Raw genomic sequence first — 25,572 nt, 5'->3', positions numbered from 1 at the left:
GGTTGGCCGGGCGGGACCGGGAGCAGCACCTCGGCCCGACCCCGCGAGTGCCCCGTTGGACGCGCGGAGCCCGAGGCTCAGGCGGCCCCAGCGCGCCCCTCCCGCTGCCCGGGGGCGGGCAGGCCGGGCTGCCGGCGCCCCCCGCCGCCGGTCGCCATGGCGACCCGCCTGCCCGCCCCCTGCGCCTCCCGCGGGGCTGCTGCCGCCGCAGGGTCCGGCTCCGGCGGCGCCGGCCCTGCTCCAAGGGTTCTCCGCCTTCCCGCCGGGAAGAGAGTCCCTGCGCTCCCGCGGGCAGGGCCAGGCCCGGCCCCAGCCCCGCTGCGCCACCGGGCCCTGCCCGGGGTGGGAGAGGAGGAGGAGGAGGAGGGACTCCGCAGCGGCAACAACTGACGTGTCCCCGCCATGGAGCTCGGCGTGATTCATCAGCGGCGGCGGGGCGGCAGCGGGATGCCGCGCTCCGCTCCCGCGTAGGCACTGCTGCGGCGGGGGCAGCCTCGGCACGGCTCTGCCGCCCGCACCGCCTTCCTCCTCCTCCTGCTCGCCGCCTGCTTCTCTTCCCCCGCGGCTAGGCGAAGATCCCGAGGGAGGCAAGATGGAAGAAATCCTGCGAAAGCTGCAGAAGGAGGCGTCGGGGAGCAAGCACAGGGCCATCAAGGAGAGCTGCACCTGGGCCATCGGTACGGGGCGGGGGGCGCGGGCTGACCCCGCCGCGGCCGGGCTGCGGCGGGGAGCGGAGCGGGGCAGGAGCCGCCGATGGAGAGGTTTTGTAACGGCGGGGGCAGGGAGACCTCAGCAAACTTGTTCCGCGCCGGCCGCTTAGCCTCCGGCGGGTGGGGAGCGACCGGAGCGCCTCGGGCTCTTCAAAATGCCCGGGAGCTCCGCGCTGCTGGAAGAGGCCGTGGCACCTGCTGCCGGTCCCGGAGAGTATCCGTGTCCCTCGCCCTCCCCACCTCCTGGGTCTGTTTCGTGGCGCTTGCCAGGCAGATACGGGTATCAGTAGCTGTCAGTTTCCCTGTATGTTTGGGGGGCGCTGTCTTTTCCTTAAAAGCCCCCCTCCTTCCCCTAAATCATCGTGAAAAAACATCCAGCATAGTTTTTACGACTGGCTTGTGTTCGGGCATTTTAAAAGCTAGGAGTTTTGTTTTACTGGATTTCATGAGCTCTTTTATCCTTGCTGTATAATGGAAATGATCAGTATAACGAGTTCATTTTTAAGGGAATACAAGCTTAGGTGCATTTCAGCATCCACCCATTTTGCAAGATTGTTTGTGGCTTGAAGTGTTTTTTGATGCTAGGAACCTGGAGCACTCGTCAGCAAGACCCCTAAGTTACATCATCATAACTGTGATGCTTTCAACTGCTTTAAAGTTTTATTTTTCATCCATACATAGCTACAGCATTCTGTGATAATTCATACTTGTTGCTATCTTATTACTGGCCTTTCATCTTGATGTTCCATGGATTGCTTCATTAATTGTGTGTTACTCTTGCACAGAAGCTGTGCAAATATCCCATATACTGTTCCAGTTTTAGTATCTGTGCTGCCAAAGTGCAGATATGTGAAAGTGGAAAAAATGGTACTCCATGCCTTTACATTGGGCACCCTGTGGTTGAACTCAGAAGTTTCTTTCAAAAGTCCTATTGTTTCCTTTGATTATACAGAAACCTTGGATTCTCCTGATGCTGCTATCAAGATACCTCCATATCAGCTAAGGTAAGAACATTTAATGTCGAATCCTGTGGAGCTGTCAGTATTTGTAAAAGTGATGCAAAAAATTGAATTAAAAGTGAGCTAAACAGGGGAGGGGGCTGAATCTTTGTGATTTCTTTAGTTTGTAGACATATGTGTCTATGCTGATAGTAGTTGATAACTTTCTGATGATCTCTTGGCCTCTGGTCATGAATGAAATGTGTTAAAATGGGTATGTATAGTGGTGACACTGGTTAGAAAGGAGGGCTGCCTGACGGTCTGAAGAGTTTTCCTTCTAAATTACAGCTTTCAGTATAAACGATAACGTTTCCCAGCCTTCTCGGTGTGTTTGTTTTCTTTTAAATCTAAATCAGTTTTTGTTTACTGAAAATAAAAATTCTGGAAACTGAAAAGTTATCATATAGCTAGGACACTAAGACTGACTAAGAACTAAAATAATGTAGTTTCTATGCCTACTTCTTCCTTTAGCCTATTAGATTATCTTGAGTAAGCCTTCTTCCTTCTTCCTGCCTCCATTTGTACACCTATAAAATGGGGGACGTGCACAAGATCTCATTTTGGAAATTCTGATTGTTATGGAGTAAGCGGATATGCAAAATTATTCATTGTCCCTTCTGGCAGAACCATTGAGAATCATCAAAAGAAACTAGCAAGCACACTGTTTAAAACAGAAGGATGTTGTTTCACACAGCCTAATTCATTCAGATGTGAAATATTTAGGCTTGCCTTATTAAAGAACGTAATGGATGCTAAAAAATTACGTAAGTGCAAAAAGCACCTCAACAAATCCATGGAAGAAATTGATTGAAGTCTGTCAGATGCAAAGGTACCCCTTTTTATTCAGAAGTACTTTAGTCAGAGATGATTGAGTTTTTATAAAAGAGTATATAGGAGTTTTGCTGGATGTGCGGCCTGTCCTGTAGTCCTCCTCGATATCTATTAAGACCTGCTGACAGAGGTGCCATTTTTTTATCACAATATTACTCTCAGTCAAGCAGTCACTAAATAGGGAAGGTATAAGAGCAGTTCTTTTGCCATTCTAAAATCCTATCAGCTGCAGTCCACAAAAGGCCTCAATGAAGTGAGGGATGGATGCAGCACAGGTCTGACATGACCAGTGCCAGACACATGTATCTCCAACATAGACTGGAAACAACTGGATGACTAATTCCCAGTACCTCCATTAGAATTATGTTTACTTGTCACTGTGGCTGGAGAACACTTGGCTCTTCATCTTCTCTTTTATCAGCCTCTATCTTTATGGTCTCTCTTTTTAAGTGCTATTGTCATTCCCTGTGAATTAGTTAACTAGCTATTACTACACTACTTCCTTTTTTACTTGTCTACTACCTCTTTACCGATATGTCTACCTTTTTCTCTTCTTCTTCCAGTGTTCTTAATGATGTATTTGTTTAGTTTTTTCCTCTGTAAATCCTAATCGTTTTAAATAAAACTAAAGCCTTCACGGTGTCGATGTGAAGTAAACTCTTAACGTTAGACTTGTCAGTAACAATGCTCTCATTATTACTGAATGTTTTGCAAAGTAGAAGGTACACGGGAGAATTTGAATAAAAGCTTTTGTTGTAGGGCCTCTGCCACACATCCACAGACATTGTGGGACCTGTTGCTGAACTTACTCTTCCCTCTCTGATAACAAGCTACCACCAGGCTCTGGATCAGCACACTGAGCCACATCTTGGGCTGGAGTTCACCTACATGATGTGCAAATTAGACAAAAATTCTTCTTTGCTTGGTATTTGTTAAAGAGCAGCACTCTGATGGCTTGGTTCCTAACACTAGAAAAGAATAGCCTTGAAAGTAGAGTGGTGGCTATGACCAGAAATACAGCCAAGATACAGGATGGAGACATTCTAACCATGCCTCTTTCCTGCTTTCGACTTATATCAGGTGCGGGTTGTATCACCTGCTGTAATGCAGGTCAACCTCTGGCTGCTCATCCACTTGGAATCTGCATCTGCGCTTCACACTTTCTGCTATAATATTTTTGAGTGTAGTAACAGAGCATGGGAATGTGTTCTGGAATATTCCGTAATACTAGAACTAGAGTGAATCTTTCCACTAATTAACCCTAGTCCACAACTCAGATCAGAGATCCATAGCAACAACATACAGCAAGTGTTAAAGGCAGTGTGGCAAATAGTTCAGGAAATAATATATTTATGAGCTGAATTTTGAGTACTGTATGTGGGGGGAGGATGTTCCAACCTGTTTAGTAGTAAAGTTTGGTGTGTCCTTAGAATATAGTGGATATAAAGAAAAGACATCAGCACTTCTTTACAGGGTATTTTGTGAAGTTCTTGATCTAGAGCACATCCATACTGCATAGGGATGGAGAACAGGTTTATGAGCTGCCATGTCCAGTTGAGATAGATACTGGCTTGGTTAAAAAACAATGAATCAAGGAAGTACTCTAGTCAGTATTGTTCTGTTTCTCCACAGAGCAGTGTCTTGCTTCCACTAGTGAGTTGTGTTGATGTTGTTGCCGTTTAACAGGTTGGCTGTGACCTTGCTTAAGTTCTTTTCCTTCTGGAACTGAAGAATGAAGACTGCTCACAAGAATGAGAGTGTGTAAACTGTATAATCACTTTTTTTTTTTTAAATTATAAAAAGAAAAGCCATTTGCTGTTTTTGACACCCCAGTTCCAGATGAGTAGAGGTTCTTCATAATGTTATCTTGTAAGATCATGATCCTAGGGTGAGAATGGGGAGGACAAGGTATCTTTTTGCATTTCCTCAGACTATAACCCATTTGAGTTCAAGGGTTTTTTAACATGTATTATATCAGCTACATACTTGTCTCCACAATAGTGTTGAGGTAGATCATTTCTGTGTTCCGGCTTGCTCCTAACCTATCCATAGTTTCCTCTCTTGTGTTGGACCTCTGTTACTGAACACCAGGCAGACCACATTATAGATCTCTGATGTGTGTGCAGTTAATTAGGGGCTTTAGCTTTTGCATTTGTATGGGAGCCATTTCTAGCACGTGTCTGGTAGCAGTTTATATAGCACATGCCTGCTATGTTTGGGAGCACCTGGAGAACTTTTTCCCCAAGGGAGTCCCAGTGACTGGACATTCAGCCTGGAATGTCATTCTTTAATTAGTTTGGTAGAGATGTGTAGGGTATATCTTTAGGGAACTAAATAAGACTATTTTGCTGTTCCGCTTCCTTTGAACTTTAATTGGACTTATGAATCCAAATACCACTTAATGACCTTGCATATTAATTCTAGTGAGGAGCATTATTTAAATGTCTCACTTCCTAAAGAAATACAAATCTCCAACAAATACGGAGTTTCCCACAGAGTCTTGTCAGCTCTGCCTTGAGATAGGAATATGTGTGACTTTTTGGGACTTTTAGCTTATGATCAGAGTATTGGGCAAGGTCTGGGATAGTAACGAAGATTAAAGTGGATCAAGATGTAAATTACTTGAAGTCTGTTCAAGGCTTTGTTGTAGATGTTCTGTGAATTCTTGAGGAGGGAGAATCACATAATCTATTGTTAACTAGTCTCTTGTTACCTGCCTCGTATGATGATATTTTTCTCTGAACAGGAGTTGTAAAGATTGGATATATACTAAGTCCTTAAGGAGGCTGGATGGATGACTTAAATCATGAATTAGATAAAAGGAATTGATGTGCTCATGTTTCAGTTGGTAAATTGATCACACAGAAAATAGCTTAAGAGTTGTCTGTCAGCAAACAGTTGTTTGCTACTAAGTTGGGCTCTGTTTACTTCAGTATTTTCAAGATGACAAATTCTTCCCTAGGGCCAACAACATACACTGAATAAGGCTCTCTTCTTGGCTAATCCCTGGCCAGTTCCTCTACTGTGATTTTAGAGCCTGAAATATGACCTGTTAAGGGTAACTGAACAGACACAAGAAAATAAGCTTTGAAAAAGAATGTTTGATCAGAGCAGTTTAGTACTCATGAGGATTATCACCATATCAGAGAATAAAATAAGAGACTAGACAGCGCTTGCCAGTCACATACCGCTTTGAAAAAACTTGCGTTTACCGGAGTTTCTTGGAATGCTTTATGAAGTTAAGTCATGCCTTATAGGCTATGTAAAACTTAGTGACTTGTTACCAGCACAGACTTGGTGCTGCTAGGAGGAGGTTGGTTGGGACTTCTGAGGGAGCTTCTTTTCAGAAGAAATGCAGATTACATCATGTGCCAGAAAGTCTCACTTGAATCTTTCTTGTATTTCACATTGGCCTTTCAAAAATGATCAGTATTTCTGGAGATTACAGCTGGAAAGTCAGAAGTCAGTGATGAGCAGGGTCCTCTGTAATAACCAGCTTACATCCAGTTCTGTCTCTTCTGTTTGTGTCCCAGTAGTAGTTGTCTTGCCACTAGTTTTTGAGGGCAGTTTGGGAACTTCAGTAGGCCAATGCGATGAAGAGCTGTCAGGAACAGACATATGTCTTAAACTTAGGTGAACTCTGAAATATCTATCCTCCTTGCATTTTTTTTTTTTATGGTCATGGGCATCTGGGAATGAAAGTGGTAGTTCTAATCTGCTGCTTATTTTTGCATCTCTAGCTTTGCATTTGACATACTTCTTGAGAAATATATAGCTTATAAACTCTTAAACAACATGCTCACTCATTTTACATTACATGTGCTCAACAAATAATAAAAGCAGTAACTGTGGTGTGATCATCACCAAACAACCAATGCTATTGCGGCTTCCAATCCACTTAGCTTTGCAGGTAATTAATCCACTTAAAGAATCTTGAGTCTTGGGATGTGTTTTGGCTTCTCCATTGTGAAGAAATGTTTGTGATTTCATCATTTTTGTATTTTCCCATCTTTTAATTTTGTTCATATTTTCTGTTAGTTTCTTTCTGCTAGGAGAGACAAGCTATATGTATAGCAGATCCCTGACCAGAAACAGTGATTGTGAGGGGAGGAATGGCTGTCTCTGAGGAGTGGTTTTAGCATATCACTCTCTGGTTTATTCTTTTGCTTTTTTAAAACACTTCATTTCCAGCTCTTGCTCTCACAACCATCTGGCATTAAGCGCTCCTATGCTTTCCTCCTGGATGTGACTGTTGGATATGTGACTCATGCTGCTCAACCATTACGTGGTCGCTGTCTGGCATTCAGCAAGTGGATTATGAGTTCCCTGGCAGGCATGTGGCCAAGAAGAGGTTCTAGTTGCAGAGTGGATTGTTGAGCTTCATGTCTTGTGTTGGCAGTTTACAGCCTTAATCCAGACTTTTGGGGGCATTTATGTAGCCCATTTGGTGTTTTGAATGGTGTATATGTACTGGTCTTGACTTAAAATGTTGCATTCCCAGTTCTAATGTTGAGGAGTAGGTGAGGGGAGGAGATCGGTGTCTAGAAAGGCGATGTGGCACTGTGTAATATAGTATCTAAATCAATCTGCATGTTTAATTTGGGATATGTAAGTGACCCTTCTGATGGACAGGTACATAATCTCTGCAAAACTTTGCATCTGTTCTGAGACCCAAAAGACAGCACTGTTGAAGAGGAAAAGGATGTATAGAGTCAGTTTCTGTAGCGCATGTCTGAACTCTTGCTGTCAAGACAAGATTTCAAAAGTGTTGGAAGGCCTCTAGATACAGAAGTCCCTAAAAACCTGCTAGTGAGGGTTATTGACTCATGAATGTATCAAGCAAGGCAAGGTTTAGTGTTGTCATGGACAAAGGTGCATGATTTCTGCTACACTTACCCGTGGGTTTGTTGTGATGTTTTTGGTTTGGTTTTGTTGTTGTGGTTTTGTTTTGGTTTGTTGTTGTTGTTGTTTTTTTAAGGGCAGTGCTTGCTGTTTCTGAAACTATCTTTCTGCCCTTCCTGACATTCTTTGTGGTAGTGAACCTTAATAGTCGCCACTGCCTTGGGTCTCTGTTCCTTTTATAGACTTGTCTAAAAATTCGTTCTCATCATCATCATGGCTGGGCTTCGCGAACGAAGATTTGGGAAGAGCTCTACCCACGTTTTTTGCAAGCGCGTTGGTGGCTAAAAAGGCCAATACGAGATAGACACGTCCAGTTGCAAAAGACACAGCAGAAAGACTCCTTAGATGGTATATTCTGCAAGGCTCGATTCTTTCTGTGTTGTCTTTTCTCCTCAAGAGTGATCCTGCGTGCCTTCTCAAAAGCATCAGCAGCGTTATAAATGGTCTGTCTCCAGGTCTCCCGATTGGAGGCCAGAGTAGACCAGTTATGATGATCAATATGGCCGAGGGTGAGTTGTTGCTTCAGGGAGTCCTTGTATCTTTTCTTCGGAGCTCCTCTCTTGCGGCAGCCGGAGGCAACTTCACCATAAAGCAGGATCTTAGGGAGGCGGTGGTCCTTCATCCTGGAGACGTGCCCTGCCCAACGCAGCTGTGTTCTCAGTAACATGGCCTCAATACTTGTGATTGCTGCCTGTTCAAGAACAGATGTATTGGTCACATAATCTGACCAGTGGATGTTCAGGATTGTACGGAGGCAGCGTTGATGGAAGCGTTCTAGGAGACGCAGGTGGTGGCGGTAGATGACCCATGATTTGGAACCATATAAAAGAGTAGACAGCACTATGGCTCTGTAAACACTGATCTTGGTACTTTTCTTCAAGTGTTTATTACGCCATACTCTTTTATGGAGTTTTCCAAAGGCACTGTATGCCTTCGCTAACCTATTGTCTATCTCCCCATCAATCTTACCATCTGAGGAGATGAGGCTGCCTAAGTAATTAAACTGTTGGACTGATTTGAGTTCTGACTGGCCGATGGTGATGTGGGGATGATGGAGGACTTCCTGAGGTGCAGGTTGATGGAGAACTTCTGTCTTCTTTAAGCTGACTTCCAGCCCAAAGAGCTCAGCAGCATCTGCAAAGCAGGATGTTAAACGCTGCAGGGCTGCTTCTGTGTGGGCAACAAGGGCAGCATCATCAGCGTAAAGCAGCTCCCGGACAAGATGGTTTAGGGTCTTAGTGTGGGCCTTCAGTCGCCTTAGGTTGAATAGGCTTCCATCAGTACGATATCGAATGTAAATACCGTCCTGATCATCGAGGTCTGCTGTGGCCCTTTGGAGCATCATGCTGAAAAAGACTGTGAATAAGGTAGGAGCGAGAACGCAGCCTTGTTTCACACCATTCTTTATTAGAAAGGGCTCAGAAAGTGTGTTGCCATATCTGACTTGGCCGTGCTGATCCTCATGAAGTGAGATGATCATTTTAAGGAACTTGGGGGGACAACCTAAACGTTCCAAAATCTGCCAAAGACCTTTTCTGCTCACAGTATCGAAAGCCTTGGTGAGGTCGACAAAGGTTACATAGAGACCTTTGTTCTGTTCCCTACACTTCTCTTGCAGTTGTCTGAGAACAAATATCATGTCTGTGGTGCTCCTGTTGGCTCTGAAGCCACACTGACTTTCAGGTAGAATTTCTTCTGCTATAGCGGGTATTAGTCTGTTCAGGAGTATTCTTGCCAAGATTTTGCCAGCAATGGAGAGCAGAGTAATACCACGGTAATTTGAGCAGTCTGATTTAGTACCTTACTTCTTATACAAGGTGATGATGACTGCATCACGGAGGTCTGAAGGTAGTTCGCCTAGTTCCCAACAGCGCACCACAAGCTCATGAAATTTAGCATGAAGTGCAAGGCCCCCATGTTTCCAGACTTCGGGTGGAATTCCATCAACCCCAGCTGCCTTGCCAATTTTCACCTGCTGTATGGCCTTGAGGGTTTCTCCTAAAGTGGGGGCAGTATCCAATTCGAATTTCACCGGTTGTTGTGTGATGGATTGAATTGCTGAGTCTTGTACTACACGGTTGGTACTGAAAAGAGTCTGAAAGTGTTCAGACCATCTATTCAGAATGGAGGTTTTATCTGTCAGAAGCGTTTGACCATCTGCACTGAGTAGTGGGCTTTGGACTTGGTACGTAGGCCCATATGCTGTTTTCAGGGCCTCATAGAATCCTTTGTGATCCCCTGTATCTGCACATAGTTGAGTTTTTGCAGCTAGATCGGTCCACCACTTGTTCTGGATGTCACGGAGTTTCTGCTGAAGCTTGCTGCATGCAAGACGAAAGGCTGTTTTTCTTGCGTGACAGGATGGCAGTGCAAGGTGTGCTTGGTGGGCAGTTCTCTTCTTCCTCAACAAGTCCTGGATTTCTTGATTGTTTTCATCAAACCAGTCCTTGTTCTTCTTGAGGGAGAACCCTAAGGATTCTTCAGAGGATTGCAGGATGCAGCTTTTAATATGCTGCCAAATTGTTTCAGGAGAGGAATCTGCAGGATTTGTGGGATGGTTTTCGAGCCTGGTTTGAAGATTTGTCTGGAATCTTTCTCTTACTGTGGCTGATTGGAGATCGTTAACTTGAAGTCTTCTCCTTGGGATACTGCCCCTTTTGGGTTTGAATTTGAGATTGAAGTTGAGTTTACAGCGCACAAGCCGATGGTCTGTTTGGCATTCTGCGCTGGGCATCACGCGGGTGTGGAGGACATCGCGGACATCTCTCCGACGCACCAAGACATAATCAATGAGGTGCCAATGCTTAGACCTGGGGTGCATCCAGGTTGTCTTCAGACTATTTTTCTGCTGAAAGATAGTATTAGTGATGATAAACTGTTGCTCTGCACAGAATTCTAGCAGAAGTCGACCATTATCATTGCAGTTTCCAACACCATGCTTGCCTAGTATTCCTTTCCATGCTTCAAAATTCTTACCTACTCTGGCGTTGAAATCAGCAAGGATAATGATCTTATCATCTGCGGGCACCTTTTGGGTAAGGCAGCGCAGGTCAGTGTAAAATTTATCTTTTTCAGCAGGGTCAGCTTGGAGAGTTGGGGCGTATATACTAAAGATGACAACGTGATGCTTGTTGTTTAGTGGAAGGCGTAGGGAGATAATGCGGTCAGAGTGACCTGTCGGCAGATTTTCGAGTTTAGGGACAATAGAGTTTTTGATCATGAAACCGACACCTGAGAGATGTTTTTCGGTTCTGGGCTTACCTGACCAAAAGAGTGTGTAACCGGCACCATGTTCTCTGAGGCTGCCTTCCTCGTGAAGGCGAACTTCGCTGAGAGCAGCAATGTCGATGTTGAGACGAGCCAGTTCATGGGCAATTAGGGCAGAACGTCGCTCAGGACGTCCGCTATTCGCAGAATCGAGCATGGTTCTGATGTTCCAACATGCTAGAGTTAGTTTAGGTACACCTTTGGAGGCAGGTGTGTGCCTTTGTCTTTTGCTCTTTGTGCGACCGCATTGGAAGAAGATGCCCGTTGGTCTGCGGTTAACCAACCGGGTGAAGGTGGAGATGAGCTTTGTTTAGGCCACCTTTTCTAGGCCCCTCTCCGAGTGGAGCAAGCAGTGCTGTCCTTGAAAAGGCTGCTTGGTCGTTCATGGTGCTGCCCCAAGAGACTCTCATCTCCGTCAGTCTCAAATGACCAATATCCTGAACCGCCTGCATGCAGGGTTGAGTCTGCGGCTCCCAGTGCATCTTTCACCTACCGTTTCGACCCTCGCCCGTCGCTGCAGGACTTTTTGCATGTGGGTAAAGCCTTCAAGCCTGCGCAATGGATTTTTTAGGTGAGATGCAGTATGCGCGGAACTGAACCCACCCTTTAATCCTAAGGTTCATCTGCCAGGGCCGAGCAAGCTTGGACGGTGGCAGCGAGGTCCTCAGGACGTAGGTTTGATTAGAGTGACCTTCTCTTAGATGGATGGCCTTACAGGGCTAAGCGAGCTCCATCTGCCCGGGTTTGAGATTAGAGTTGTCCTTCTCCTAGGATGATTGCCAGAAGGCTAACGAGCTCATCCTGCCCAAGAATGTAATGTATCTGACCCTACGGTTTTGACCTGTCTGGCATGGGTGACCCTACCGAAGGCATGTACTATCGCCAGCATAGCTTGCAACCACATAGGGGCACACATGGTCTGTGCCTGTCAGAGCGATCTGGGCAAGTCCCTCACTTCCCACCCCACTATCACCTAACTATACACAATCTCAAGGAGACACCCAGGAACAACCCCCGCCCTGTCCACCCCTTCAGGACGCAACAGAGCAAAGCAGACACATCCAGAACATGCCGAAGCTGTGCAGAAGCCGCAGGTGAGCCAAAACCAAACAGACAAACAAAGCAACCAACCAACCCCCCCACTCATCCAAGGCTGGGGTGCCTATCAAGGCCCCAGCCTGGCCGGGACCCCCACCACTGTAAAGGAACCCCACTATCCAGCCTGACCATATCCTTCCTTCACTGTGTTACCACATATCATCAGGTGCACTGCTCACCTGTGACACTTGATACAGGACTGCCCCGCTCTACCTCCTGCAAGTCGGAGGACCCCCACGGCCTGCTCGATACCCCTCCCCTCTCCTCCCCTCCCTTCCCCTGAACCCCCATCCTCCCACTTCGCCTCCCCCCATTAAACCCCTCCCCCCCAAACCTGGAACGGGAAACCTGAGTGTGCTCCGAAGCTGTCCTCTCCTCCATGGGGGTGCTGCTCCGGCCTGCGAGGCTCCCCCATTCTCCCCTTCTCCGGCGGTGGTTGAGACAGGGGAGTAAACCGCGCGCGCGGAGCGCACGCGGCTCCCGAGGCTCCCCAAAAAAAAAAAAAAAAAAAAAAAAAATTCGTTCTACATTTATGACAAAAGTCCACTGTGTGCTGGTCTTGGCTGGGCTAGAGTTGATTTTCCTCATTGAGCTGGTAGGGTGGGAGTGGAGAGCATCTGAGTGGGGCCAAGGATGAGAGCAGCCGTAGTTTTAGCTGTTTGTCTAACTTCTAACAACAAATGCAACTGAAATATTGCCCTGAGGATGATAATGGGATAGCAGTGTGTGTCTTTGCTTTAAACATTTGATTACTTTTAGTGCTTGCAGAGGAGAAGAAAATGAGAACATCATGAGGCTGTTGATAATTGCCTTAGAGAATGAAATATTGTTGGGGGGGGCAGGCAGGAACCAGGGGATGGAAGAAAAGGGGCACTGAAACTGAAAGGACTGTTTTCCTGCTAAATGATGCTTTACTCTGCTGTGGTCTTTGTGTGATGCTGTGCAAGTCATGACTTTTCTTTTTTTTGAAAATGAAAGGGTTAGTGGGAATAATAAGTCATTTCTGACATTTCTTTTATTTACATTCCATGAAAAGTAACAAAGCTGCAGGAAATTCACTACCTTTCATTTCCTTGAATGTTTGTTTGCTTAAGAAATTGAATATGCTGAGGTGCAGTGAATATAAAATTACGTAATACATTGCAAATGTGGGGATATTTTCAACAACCATGCCTTAGGTCTATCAAGATTTAGCATTGAACTGCTGTGAAAGTTGAATGGCATTGCAGATTGCAGCATTGATCTTCAAAATGTAACCAGTAATAACCAGAAATGTATCTCATTCTCCCATTTCTTCGTCAAACTTCTGTAACTCGCTGTAGGCCATCCAACTGTGATGGAGAAAATACGGTAATGTGCAAGTTCTCTATGCTCTAGTATCTCTATGTCTCTTTTCCGTTCCCTCAGTTCTACCTAGACCCAGCATTGTAAAACTTCTCCTGCTGGAATTTTAATTTTCGTAAGACACTTTATTTGTTATTTTCAGGGAAAAATCCTTAGCTTCCTTTCCCAGTTTACCAACTAGAGGGAAGAGAAGTTTCGTGGACTAGTTTGATAAGCTTTCAAAATTGTAGGCTGAGCCAGTCCAGCATGTCCTCTACTTAAAGGCAGGAGGTGTACACTAAGGATGGATACTCTGCTTCTCACCTCATCTTCATGGTGTACTTCAAATTATAATAAAGAAAATCACCTGCAGGATACAGATTGCTATATAATTAAGATCTTGTAAGGTTTACATGTCATCAAATTCCTTAAGAGCAGAGTTACTGTGATACCTTGTGCACAAAGGGCAAAAGTCTGTAAGGGTGGTTCTAGGGAGAGTGATGATAACGTATCAGAGAGAGGGGAGCTTTGGAGACTGGCAGCATCTGATTATTATTTTGGCCTTGTCTATTTAATATTGTGTAGAATCTTTTGTTGTCTCTCTTCCTCTCTTCTCAAGTAAAGGCACACCTTGTGCTTATATTTTTTGTTTTGTTCTTTTTTGTTTTCATCTTGACAACACTGTCAGGCTCCTATCTAGGAACTTTGTGTTGAAATCAAGATGTTATTAGCCAGTATAGCAAGGAAACAAATGACCTTAGAAGCGCTCTCCAGCTGAGTGACTGTGCTGAGCTACTTAATTACAATTGTATGAATTTTGTGATCGTGGCTGCATGAGGTTGACTGGAAGATTAAATTGCTCGTTTGCTTTTCCATAAGTAGAGCTGTGCTTCTTCTGTAATGGCAAATCCATTTATCTTGGAAAGTATGTAAATAAAAAAGATTAGTAATGCCATTGTCTCACTGCTTTAATAACAAGCAGTTTTAAACTGCAGTGCCGTTCAATATTCCAGGTTGAAAAAAATTATTAAAATTCTAGCTAAGAAACTGTTTGAAAAACATTTAGGCATTATTCTTCGCTTCCTTTTCACTGTGTCGTTAAACATCCTCTGCTAAGCAACTCATATACTTCCCTCCAAAGGCAGGTTTGAATAAGTGTTGAATGAAGTGATTACTTTGTGTCTTGATATGAAAAGCAAATAGATTGAAGGGAAGAGGGAATACATAAAACAAAGAGGAAGGAAAAATTAAATACTGACTTGGAGGGAACTCCAAGAGAGAGCTGATGTCAGCAGCTGAGGTGAGAGAATTGGATATGGAAAGGAGAGTTAACCTCAAGTCAGATGAAAAGAAGCCTTCCATTGTAACTGGATAAAAGCAAAGAGCTTTTTTACTCTGTAGGCAAGAAAAGAATGAGATTTAAAAAAAATAAGATGCAAGTGGTGAGACAGAAAAATGAAAATGCTTTCAGCTAGAAATTATAATTTTACTTATTAGTAAATGTGGAACCTCACCTGATTACGTGAGAGGCAAATCTCTTGATGTGGGAAACATGCACACAAGTGTCTCTATGCCTGTGAGTAACTGGAGTAAAATCCTGGCTCTGATGAAGCAAGTAAGCATTTATATCTACATAGTATGACAACAGTCTCCCAACTGTTTTTTTTTTTCAGGACCTGTAAACTGCAACACTGAGTGCTTGTTCATTCTTATGTAGCACTGTAACAAGTTGTCTAATGTGCATGACCGTCTTGTAATGGTACAGCTTCATAAAGATAATTTATTGTTGGTTTGTTGGTTTTTTTTCTTGAAAAGGAGGTTTCTAACTGGAAGTCTTCAGATTTTGTCTTTTAGAGACCTATTAGAGCAATAGGATAAGTACTAATGACAAACTTGTACTTGCACAGAGGCACAAATTTTAGTACTGGAGTGGTGTGTTGTCATCTAGTTTGACTTCCTGCATGGTGGAGGCAGGAGAACTTGCCCTATATTTATGCACTGTGGACTCCAAACCTCTCTTTGAGCTTAACTTTGATACTATTTGTACTCTTGTCATATTTCCCTAGTAGATGAAATCAATAATTTCTCTAGAATGCAAGCAAGGACTTAAAATTTCCCTTCTTCTCGAAGAGCTGTTGCTTGAAAAAGGATATATTTATTTACTATTCCTCCTCTAGGTTTTAAGTACTTCTATTATAAACCATAAAGTTGTTGGTGGAATCTTTTATCAGTGTTCTCTAAGCTCGCACAGGAAGTTTCTACTTTTATACATATGTGTGTTCATATATACAGCACTGGAATTTGTTTTACGTAAATTATCATCCCCTTTTGTGTAAGGACAGCGTTTGCTTCTGTTTGGTTTATTTAAGGGTAACAGCTATAGGTCCCTCCAGAATTCTGAGAATTCATCTCTACCATTTATTTTTCATCATGGGCCAACTCTCTTCTTGAGTAAGTGAGGCTAATAAGGTTACACTGTACTACTCTGTTCATTTTAAGCAGCCAAGATGGAGAAGCTCTGTTCAATCATAGATGTTACTCTGACTGTGACTGTTATCCCGCCTAACAAACAGTGTATCAGAAAATGGCAACAGCACCTAATTAAATTCTTATCTGTTCTTTGACTGGGTTGTGAATTACTCTACAGTACGCAAATTGCATGTTGATAAGGCCCTGGAGTTCTGAATTTTGCTTCGCCTATGTACTTTTCAACGGGAAGATAATGCAGAGACATGTCTTATTTTTAATCTTTAATTTTCAGAAATGGGATTAAAAATAAAATGGTTATCACCATTTGCATGAAGGGAAAAATGTCTCATTTATAGTGCCCCCTTCCCTAAGTCAAGGAGCCAAAGGTAGGTTGTGAGACTGTGTTCCGGGCACTAACAAGAAGGAGTTAAGATTGGGCCATTTCCTATTTTCATTACAGTTTTTATAATGAGAATGAATTAATGAGCCATTATTCTCTGCTCACTAAAGGCTTTCTTCACTACAATTAGAATAGAAAGATTTTTTATGATCTTTCTACTTACAAATAGTAATCTGTCTTTCTCTGACCTTTTTGGCAGTCTGTTTTGGCTGACGTGTCATAGCACCCCTTGTTCCAGACCTGCAAGGAAAGTGGTAGGGTTGATGAGCCACGGCAAACTCAGACAACTAGAAAGGTCATTGTAACCTAGCGTGCTGAATATAAAGGCTATTTATTATTTATTTATTCTCATGATTCATTCTGCCATTTGCGAAGTTGACAGTCATGGAGTGGGTAGGTCAGGAAGCACAGCCTGATCTTGGATTACACACTTGGTTCTGTCTCTGAGCTTTTTGCTTGACCCTAGGCAGGTAGCTTCCCCTTCTGTAAGTCAAAGGTTCTCCCTTATTTTCATCCTCCCTCTGTGTTGTATTTGACTCATCTCATTCAGGGTTAAGTTGGCATTTGTGCCTAAAACTGTATGTCCACACTTGAGTGCAATTTAAGAGTTCCAGTGTGCAACTAGTTTCTGTACGTTATGTAAATGGAAAACATTCTTAAACGTGTTTTGAAGTATATTGTTGTGCACCAGCTTAATCTGAGAACTTCACTTATGTAGAATGTCTTACATGTGTAGCATTACAAAACCTCAATGAATTGTAACTTAACAGTATAGAACGGCAGACGGTGCAGTAAGCAATGAGATCCCATGGTGTGGGAGCACTCAAAACAGGGTGGAATTGTAAAACAGCTGTAAGGTATAAGAGGAAACCTCAGTCCCTTACTTCACTGCACTCTGAGGCCAAATTCTGGTCTGCATTCTCTCTTGTGTGTCCTTATTCAATCCAGTTTTTTAGTGGTAGACCTTAGAAGGGACTGACTGAATTTACATCATTCTCTCCCATTCTCCTGAGAATTGTCTACCATGTCCTTCTGTATTCTCATGCTATCAGATGATGCTTTTAAATGGCAGGTTAAACTGAAGTGTGGAAGGTGCTCAAGCTAATCAAACATTCTAAGGTATCTCTGCAGGTGTTTTATAGTTCTAGCATGGAAATGCTAAAGGTTTAATTGTCTGAGTGTGTAACAAGAACAGGAAATGACACAATGACAATTCATTTTCTCCAAGAATACAGTGGGAACACATTCTACAGCAACCTTAATTAGATTTTCAGTTTAACATTTTTAGCAAGGATGGGAAGTTCGTCTAATTGAATCTGTTCTAATTTCCATTCTCCTGTTTATAATTTTTTATTCTTCATTTTGGGACATATTTCAAGGCTCTCATTGTTCTCTGCTCATTGCAGTATGTGATGACAGATGGTAGGCAACATGCTGATGTGCAGGGTAGCTACACATAAGCCATAGGAGCTCCCACCTGTCTTCATTATAGTGAAACTGAACTGGATCCACTCCAGTAACTTTTGCCTTCCTTTTCCCCTCTCCTCCCAGTCTCCATCCACTTTAATCTGAGAATAAGTTTTTTCTGTATTAATAATGCCCAAAATGTTTATATGCTGTTGCATCAATCTACAGAAAGCCTAAAAGAAAAGTGGTTTTCAACCCTGAAGAGATAGAGGTCTAAATAATCATCTGCTTTTAGCATCCCTGCAGTTAGTATATACACTGTTATGATTTTTTTCCTTCTTTTTTTTTCCTGTCTGTGTCTGGATGATTGAGTACTGGTTAATGCAAAGGTGCCTTGTTTTGGCGTCTGTTGATCTACTAATTTCAAGTGTGAGTTCTCCCCTACAGGGTGATAGTGAAAATTTTTTTAAAAGAGGAAATATGTCAAAGTCACAATGTAAAAGTTTACACTTAAAGGTGATTTGTGGATTAGAGATGTATTTCTGTGGCACCTTGCTATCACAGTTTACCTGCAGGCTGTATATGTTCTTAGGTCCAAGCAAAGCTGGCATTAGATATATAGGTGGTAGCCAGCTCTGTACTGGCTAGAGGACTGCTATCTGAACTCCGAAGCAGATGTTTTGGCAGTTTCTGCAGGTCTGGATTGTATGACACTCTTACAGGAAATATCTCCTAGATGTTCTGTAATTCAGGCTGGTTTGGATGCTAAGCTCACAGGTTTCAAGAGTCCTTCTAGTTGAATTGATTCCAGAAACATTCAAGAAAGGAGCTTCTGCAAAAATTAGGCTTTGCGCCTGCCTATTTCTCAGAATATCTCATGGAGCAAATGTTTACCTTTTAGTTAGAAACCTATTTTAAGATATACATGTAGTCTACTTCAAGTTCTTTAGTATTCATGTTTCTTTTTAAAAGATTCCCGTAGTGTTATGCCAAATGGCCTTTTACAAGTTGCCATAACCTGCAAAGAAGGTAAAAATTAAGACCTGCAGATTCTCAAGAATCTTTTCCAAGTACAGAAGCTTGCTATATTGCTTAACTGAGCCGTGCTTGTGACTTTCAAGTCTTTAATTTATCATTAAAGAAAGAGGTTGCATTTCAAAGAGCAAATAGCAGATTTGTGCCCCTTGGGGTAGCTTGTGATTTGTGGTTTTTTGGGGAAAGATGGAGACAAAGGAATAACAACTGAACAAACTGAAAATAGAGTTGGTTTTTGGAATGGAAAATCAGTCCCCTCTGCAAACCAGGATCCACTGAATGAGTTACAAGGTGGGTTCCCCAAAGGTGAAATGGCCAGTGTTTGGTAATCTCCATTTAAATGTTTTTAAAAAGAAGGTTCAGGTTGTAGACTTACTGTTTTGGAGTGAGGTTAGTAGGTTATGGGCAGACTGTGTGTGACTTTAGGTAGCTTTGACAATGGCTCTGAAACTCCAGTAATCACTATTGCTCTACCCTAGGGTTTCTCCTTAGCTAGTTATGAAGGAAGAATTTCCAGTTGGGTAAGAAGAGTCTCAACTAATTGTTTTCTTCTTACCTTGCACACAATTGTCTTCATGGAGAGGAAATTAATGTAATTCCCAAAGGGCTCCTTGGGGTGCAATCACAGAATATGCCAAGTTAGAAGGGACCCACAAGGATCATCAAGTCCAGCTCCTGGCTCTGCACAGGACCATCCCCAAGAGTCACATCATGTGCCCAAGAGTATTGTCCAAATGCTTCTTGGACTCTCTCAGGCTCAGTGCTGTGACTGCTTCTTTGGGGAGCCTGTTCCAGTGCCCAACCACCTTCTGGGTGAAGAACCTTTTCTAATATCCAGCCTAATCCTCCCTTAAGACAACTTCAATGCAGACATTTGGAGTACTGAGACTCTTAAGAGCTGGCACAAATAGTTTACCATAAGCAAATATGTCTACACAAATGTGAAAAATAGACTCTATGTACAGATAAGTGCCTGTTATGATATGTAACCTAATAAAGTGCAAATCTTCAGGGAGCTGCAGTTGGACATAGGCTGAGCATCTGATCAGGAATGAGTTTCCTGCCAACTAGCAGCATTTGCTTAAAGGGTTTGTGGTTATTACATGTCCATCAGATGCTGCAGCCCTTCTCTGATAAGGAGCAAGGAGTAAAGAGAGAAGTCACAGTTCCAGGCTGTGTTTAAATTAATAAATTAAATAAATTTAGTATCTGAGCACTGAGTCAAAAACAAGTGTAAACCAATTGTAAAACAATTCAAGTGTAAACCAAGCTTGTTAGTATCCATTTGCTTTTGTCTACACCATTTATAGCTGGAGGGAGCTAACACAACAGGGCGTACTGTACTGTAGAGCAAGCCATAGACTAAAACTCAGCTCATAGAAGGTGGATTATGAAACCACTTTTCTGGAAACTTGAATATTAAACAGAAGGTAAGTGACTGAAGTGTAACGCTCAACACGCTGGGTTGAAAGACCACTAGTGAGTTGTGAATCAGTACCATCTTTATGCTTTGCACATTCATGTATGCACACAGAGGGCTAACAGTTGTGTTTTGTGAAATTTCAGTTGAAAGACCATTCTTAACAGTGTGTGAAGAAACATGCCAGCTTTTAATGGAGTTGCGAAATTATCTTTGATTACTGTATGCAAGTGTGATCTTACCGAAAGTGATACAGCCTTTCTAGTATGTTACTTGAATACCACTTTTAGTTCCATTTTTCCCTCTCATTTTTTTTTTTTTAATTTTCCTCAGGGAGAAGTGTCTTCTTCCTCTTCAACTGGCTCTGGAATCCAAGAGCATGAAGCTGGCCCAACAGGCTCTAGCAGGGATGCAGGTATGGCTTTAGAGTGGGGATGTGTTGACAGGCAGTGGATGTTAAGGAAAGCTAGACTTTTCTCTTGAAAAATAGGACAGAAAAGGTGTCTATCCTCATGTTGATCTAACAGTAATGTTCATGTTTCTGTAATGGTGTTCAGAGATTAGGATGCAAGTAAGGGCTGAAGCTAAAAATGTTTGCAGATAGGTAGGAGTTCCTGGATTTTAACTTTGAAATGTAGATGTACTCTTCCTTGTGTGTCCCTCTGCTAGTCTCAGTAAGCTTGCCACTGTTAAGCATCTTAAGAAACTAAGCTGAGTCAAGACTTGCTGTTTTCTTTGATTGGAAGTGAGTATAAGGATGTAAGTGGATCACTCAAATTCATTTAATCCAGCATATAAGGTGTCAGATATTTGGTTAGTCCGTGCCCCATATTGGGGCACATAATGGTTGTAGTGGTTCTAGAAGGCTCTGGCTAAGGAAAATGGTGGTTTTTTAAGGGTTTCAGTAATTATTGGCTTTTCCAGAAGATATATATCACCTTCTTGCAGCATAGTACTCTGGTCCCACTCTGACATCCTGTGCCCTGCGTTTCAGCTATATGACAAGTGGGGAATGGAGGTTGCTTTTAAAGTGAAAAGTGGGACTTAAATAAAAATATGTCTGTTGTTGTACTAGTGTGGGTATGCCTGTTAGAAGAGCTTTGCAAACTCATGATCAGCAAAGAATAGTGGAAGAATTACAAGTGACCCACTGTGTGTTGTAGTGTAACTTCCTGGGGAACACTCAGTGAGGATAAATTTCATCTTTTTACTCTTCTAAATTGCTACATGTAACACTTGAGTTCTGGAATTGCAGAGTTGCGAATTTTCAGTATGGTAACAGTTAAATAAGAATGTTACCTCCTATCTAGAGGTCTATAAAGGTAATCCAGGCAACAATACAGTCCTTCATCTGCATTTATGATACGTAAAGTTTTATGAAGGGCAGAAAAGCAAACCACACAACCGATGATAGGGAGATACGTTAAAAATAGGATAAAAGACAAAAATGAGATTAAGTACAACTTAAATTTACCCAGGTAGGTCACAGGATAGTGGAAGTTAGCAGGGACCTCTGGAAGTTATCTGGTTCAATTCTGCTGCTCAGATAGGGTCATCTAGAGCTGTTGCCCAAGTTTGTGTCCACATGGCTTTTGAATGTCTCCAGGGATGGAGACTCCACAACCTTGCTGAGCAGCCTGTGCTTGATCACCCTTACAGTAAATTGTTTTCTGATGTTTGGAGGAAACCTTCTGTGTTCCAGTTTGTGCCTGGGTTCTTGCCCTGTCACTGGGCACCACTGAGAATATCCTATTCTGTTCTCTTTGCAACCCCCCTTCAGATATTTATATATGGCGATTGTATCCTCTTTGAGCCTTCTCTTCTCCAGGCTAAATAGTTCCAGCTCTCAGCCTTTCCTCATAAGAGAGACGCTCCAGTTCCTTTGTCATCTTAGCAGCCCTTCCCTGGACTCTCTCCAATAGCTCCATATCTCCCATACTGAACTAAACATTCTCCTTTATATAGAAAACCCCATTATTTTCACTGCAGTTTGAGTTAAATCTCATGAGGCAGTACAGCGCTAAAACGCTTGATGTACTGATATGTGGGAAATTCTTTAAAACATTGTTGTAGGTTAACTGTGGCTGACAGTTCCAAACCCAGCCACTCACTCTCTCCCTTGCACGGAAATGGGAGAGAGAATCAAAAGGCAAAAAGTGAGAGAACTTGTGAGCTAAGATGAAGTTTAATAGGGAAAGCAAAGCTGCATGCACAAGCAAAAGCGTATATGGAATTCATTCACTTCTTCCCATGGACCAGCAGGTGTTCAGCCATCTCCAGGAAAGCAGGGCTCCATTAAGCCTCATAGTTACTTCATAAGACAAATGCCATAACTCTGAATGTCCCTGTCTTCTCCACTTCCTCCTTTTTTCCCCAGCTGTTGTTGCTGAGCATGGTGTCATAAGGTATGGGATATCCCTTTGGTCATGTTGGGGTCAGCTGTCCCAGCTGTATCCCCTGCCAAACTCTTCTGCATCCCCAGCCTACTTCCTGGGCAGCCAGTCTGAGAAACAGATACTGTCTAAGCTCTGCTCAGCAATAGCAAAACATGAGTGTGTTTTCAATGCTGTTTTGGTCACATATCCAGAACAGCACTCTGTGAGATCCTATGAGGAAAATTAACTATTCCAGCCAAAACCAGTACAAGCATAGAAAGTAAGAAGGAATGAACCAGTGAAATGTGCTACAGAGTTGAAGCTGAGAAGGAGCATCAGTACAAAAGTCATGCAAAATGTAAAGGGTGAAGTGGGCTGCACAAAGTCTGCACTGGGACACAGCAAGGTTGTGTTCCTGGGATCTAAGACAAGGTAGTTTTGCTCTGTCATGGGAGTTTCTAAGATGGGAACTGGCAAAAAACCTTGAGTGGGTATGTCTACTGCAGGATGCCTGCCACTATTGAGGCACCCATAAAGGTGGTTATAGACTAAATAGAAGAAGCATTTCTAGTAGAACTCCAAGGAAGTAGTGCCACTGACCATGCTGATAGTTGCTCAGATACTGGCTTTTTCAAGGCAAAGCAAATCTGATTGGTCTAAAATATTCAGTCAGAAGTTCATTCAGTCTGTACTGAACACACTCCTGTGTATGTTTGTGTTAGTCGCTTGCTCACAGTATCCTTCCTTTTAAGGACTTGATTGTATCCATTATTAACCAACTTCTGAATGATGCAAAACACATCTTGTTCATGATCGAAAGTGCCACTTTCACTGTGCTTTACCCTGTACCCTATTGGAATGATTGGGACAATAGGTGACTCTGTCACCTGCTGGGCAGGGGATCCGATAGCACTAGTTTGATGTCAGAATACTAGCCCGAGTGGGGCTTTTTGTTGTTTTAAGGTTTGAGGAGCTGCAAAGGTTCCACTCTCTCCCCACTTCTAAAATGTTGAGATGTTTTGCTGAGGGCATTACTTGCAGTAATTTATCTGTTACTGATGTCCACTTTCTTCTGGACACTGGTGAAATAGGATGGGGAAAGATGTACCGGAATGGCAACTGACTCAAAAGATGTTGACAAACCCCTGCTTCATGGCACGTCTCCCAGTTTTGCTGTATTTTTGCATTTTATATTATTGGCTCCATTTAAAATTTTTACGTAAAAACCTTACCACTGTAGTACCAAGCACTAATAAGTTAGTTACAGTAGTTTACGGAAGAATTGGGCAGAGGCAGTTTTGTCTCAACCTGTACATTGCCATTTTCTCTCTGCAGAAGCTGCTGTCTGATGAGAGGTTTATATCCGTGGAAACAGACTCAGATGAGAAACAGTTGCTTAATCAGATGCTGAATGCCGTCAAAGTGACTCCTTCACTCAATGAAGACCTGCAAGTTGAAGTGATGAAGGTTAGTGTTTCACACACATCAGTGGTTGCAACAGAGGTGGCATAAATGAATGCTGGGGTTAGCAAATAAATTAGCTGTTGCCGTGGAAATCTTCATTTTAGGACGGTATTTGATTCCCTTCTTCCTGGTGGCAGATGTTGGCTGGTTTCATTTCTACTTCATTTGTGTTTCCCTGATTAAATAGGAGATAGTTTATATTAAGAGTCAGTACACTGATGGTTCCAATTTTAGCAAACTGAAACAGGATAATCAATCTGTTCCATGGGAGTGCACAGATAAATGACTTGCAGATCTGTAAGTTTGTTATTGAGCTTTAGTGGTCATGAGGTGGGCTGTGCAGGCTTGTAATTTTGTATTCTGTGCGCGTAGGTGCTTTGTAATTTGTTAGCTATATTTTCTCTTTGTAAAATGCTAATGATGAAGCACAATTTGTTTAAGCACCAAAATGTCACTGGACCAGTGCATAAGGGAAATAATTGTTTTGTAAACTCAGGGAAAACTTCTATTTCTAGAAATGCTTTAGCATTCTCCTGTATGCCTGTTAGGAAGCTCAGCTGCCAGGAGGTATTGTTTTGGATTGGAGGTGATGTCAAATTTCCTACTCTGTCATTGGGTTGGTTGTATGACTTGCCAGTACTGTAATAAAAAAGTGACTTCCAAATACTGTAGTATTTGTGTGAAGCAAGGTGATGGTGGACAGTTCTCAGATGTTTGAGTGTAAACTTTGTACAGCAAGATTTGTTTGCTATAGCTGATCATCAGTTGAAAACCATTTTGGAATGAACCTGCTGGTCCTTTTTGCATGTTCATAATACCTAGAACTGAGTGATATATTTGGATCTACTCCTTGACCATTCTTTACTTCTAAGTACATAGACTAGCTGTTTTGTTTCTTGGATGTGACGTTTTTGTTCAAATGAATATATGTTATACACTCTGGAACTGCTCTCTACTAGTTGTACTCTTTAGCACTTGAGGTGACTACCTGGGTGGAATATGCCCACAGTGTCATAACATGCAGAAGGGTGAGCCTAGCAGCAGAAAAAAGGGAGTGTTTGAGTGGACTGTTACCTGTTTTATGGAGCTGGCTTCTGTGTACAGGTTTAACTATGACACCCAGATCTACATTCCTAACCCAGCATACCTCTTTCCTGCCTCTTTTGTCTCTGAAGTGGGAAAGGGGAAGAGTTAAGAATTAGCGGTACTGAACCAACAGGTCTCTTGCTATGCATTAATTTTTTGCAAGTTGCTTTTTTTACATTCTTGAGTGTTGCACATTCAATATCTGCATGCATACTGTTTATTTGAAAGTCCTGGCATACATCTGTCAGAAATTGCCCCTACACTAAGAATGTGAGCACTGTATTTTGCTACAGTTATGAGAACCTATCTTCTCAAATTGTCTTAATATGTGTAGTGGTTTGAACCAGGTTTTCCCCCTGAAACTAAGAAAGTGGTAACCCCCAGGGGGTGGTGACCCTTGGGGCTTGACCAATCAGTGCTCCTGCAAAATATAAACATATCTCTGGAGACCGAAAAGGAAGCAGTGGTTCTTGTGGGGAGAAGAAGAGGTGGCCATGTTGTAGAGGCCACGAGGAGAAGGGGCTCTGGCCCCTTGGGGGCCTCTGCCCCCCCAGCCCCCGGTTGGGGGGCTGCAGGGACTCAGAACTGGGCTGAGTGCCTGTGGCTAAGAGCTGGGAGAATTTCTCCCGGTAGGCAGCCTTGGGAGACGCTGGGAGCAGACGGAGCAGCAGTAGACACAGCAGCGTCCGAAGAGCAGTGGCAAAGAGCCAACTGATAAGGACCAAAAGGAGCAACACAAGCCGGTATGCAGCTAAGGCAGACACAGAGGTGTCTGAGGAGAAGGAAA

General features: G+C 43.0%; 1 protein-coding gene across 3 annotated transcripts in view; it reads left to right on the top strand.

Annotated features, from left to right (window-relative positions):
* Positions 1-272: 272 nt before the first annotated feature.
* Positions 273-25,572, top strand: part of ARFGEF3 (ARFGEF family member 3) — a 90,704-nt gene continuing 65,404 nt past the window's right edge. For all 3 annotated transcript variants that reach the window (XM_027690007.1, XM_027690000.1, XM_027689995.1), the window contains exons 1-4: positions 273-677; positions 1,663-1,714; positions 20,194-20,275; positions 23,571-23,702. In XM_027690007.1, the coding sequence (XP_027545808.1) occupies positions 593-677; positions 1,663-1,714; positions 20,194-20,275; positions 23,571-23,702 (351 nt within the window). In that variant the 5' untranslated portion in view covers positions 273-592. The remainder of the gene's footprint in view (positions 678-1,662; positions 1,715-20,193; positions 20,276-23,570; positions 23,703-25,572) is intronic.

The sequence above is a fragment of the Neopelma chrysocephalum genome, unplaced genomic scaffold (assembly GCF_003984885.1).
Source record: "Neopelma chrysocephalum unplaced genomic scaffold, ASM398488v2 Primary Assembly neopelma1_23, whole genome shotgun sequence".
In the NCBI taxonomy this organism is placed as follows: domain Eukaryota; kingdom Metazoa; phylum Chordata; class Aves; order Passeriformes; family Pipridae; genus Neopelma; species Neopelma chrysocephalum.
Note: the sequence above shows the minus strand (reverse complement) of the source record. Positions and strands in the feature narration are given on the sequence as shown.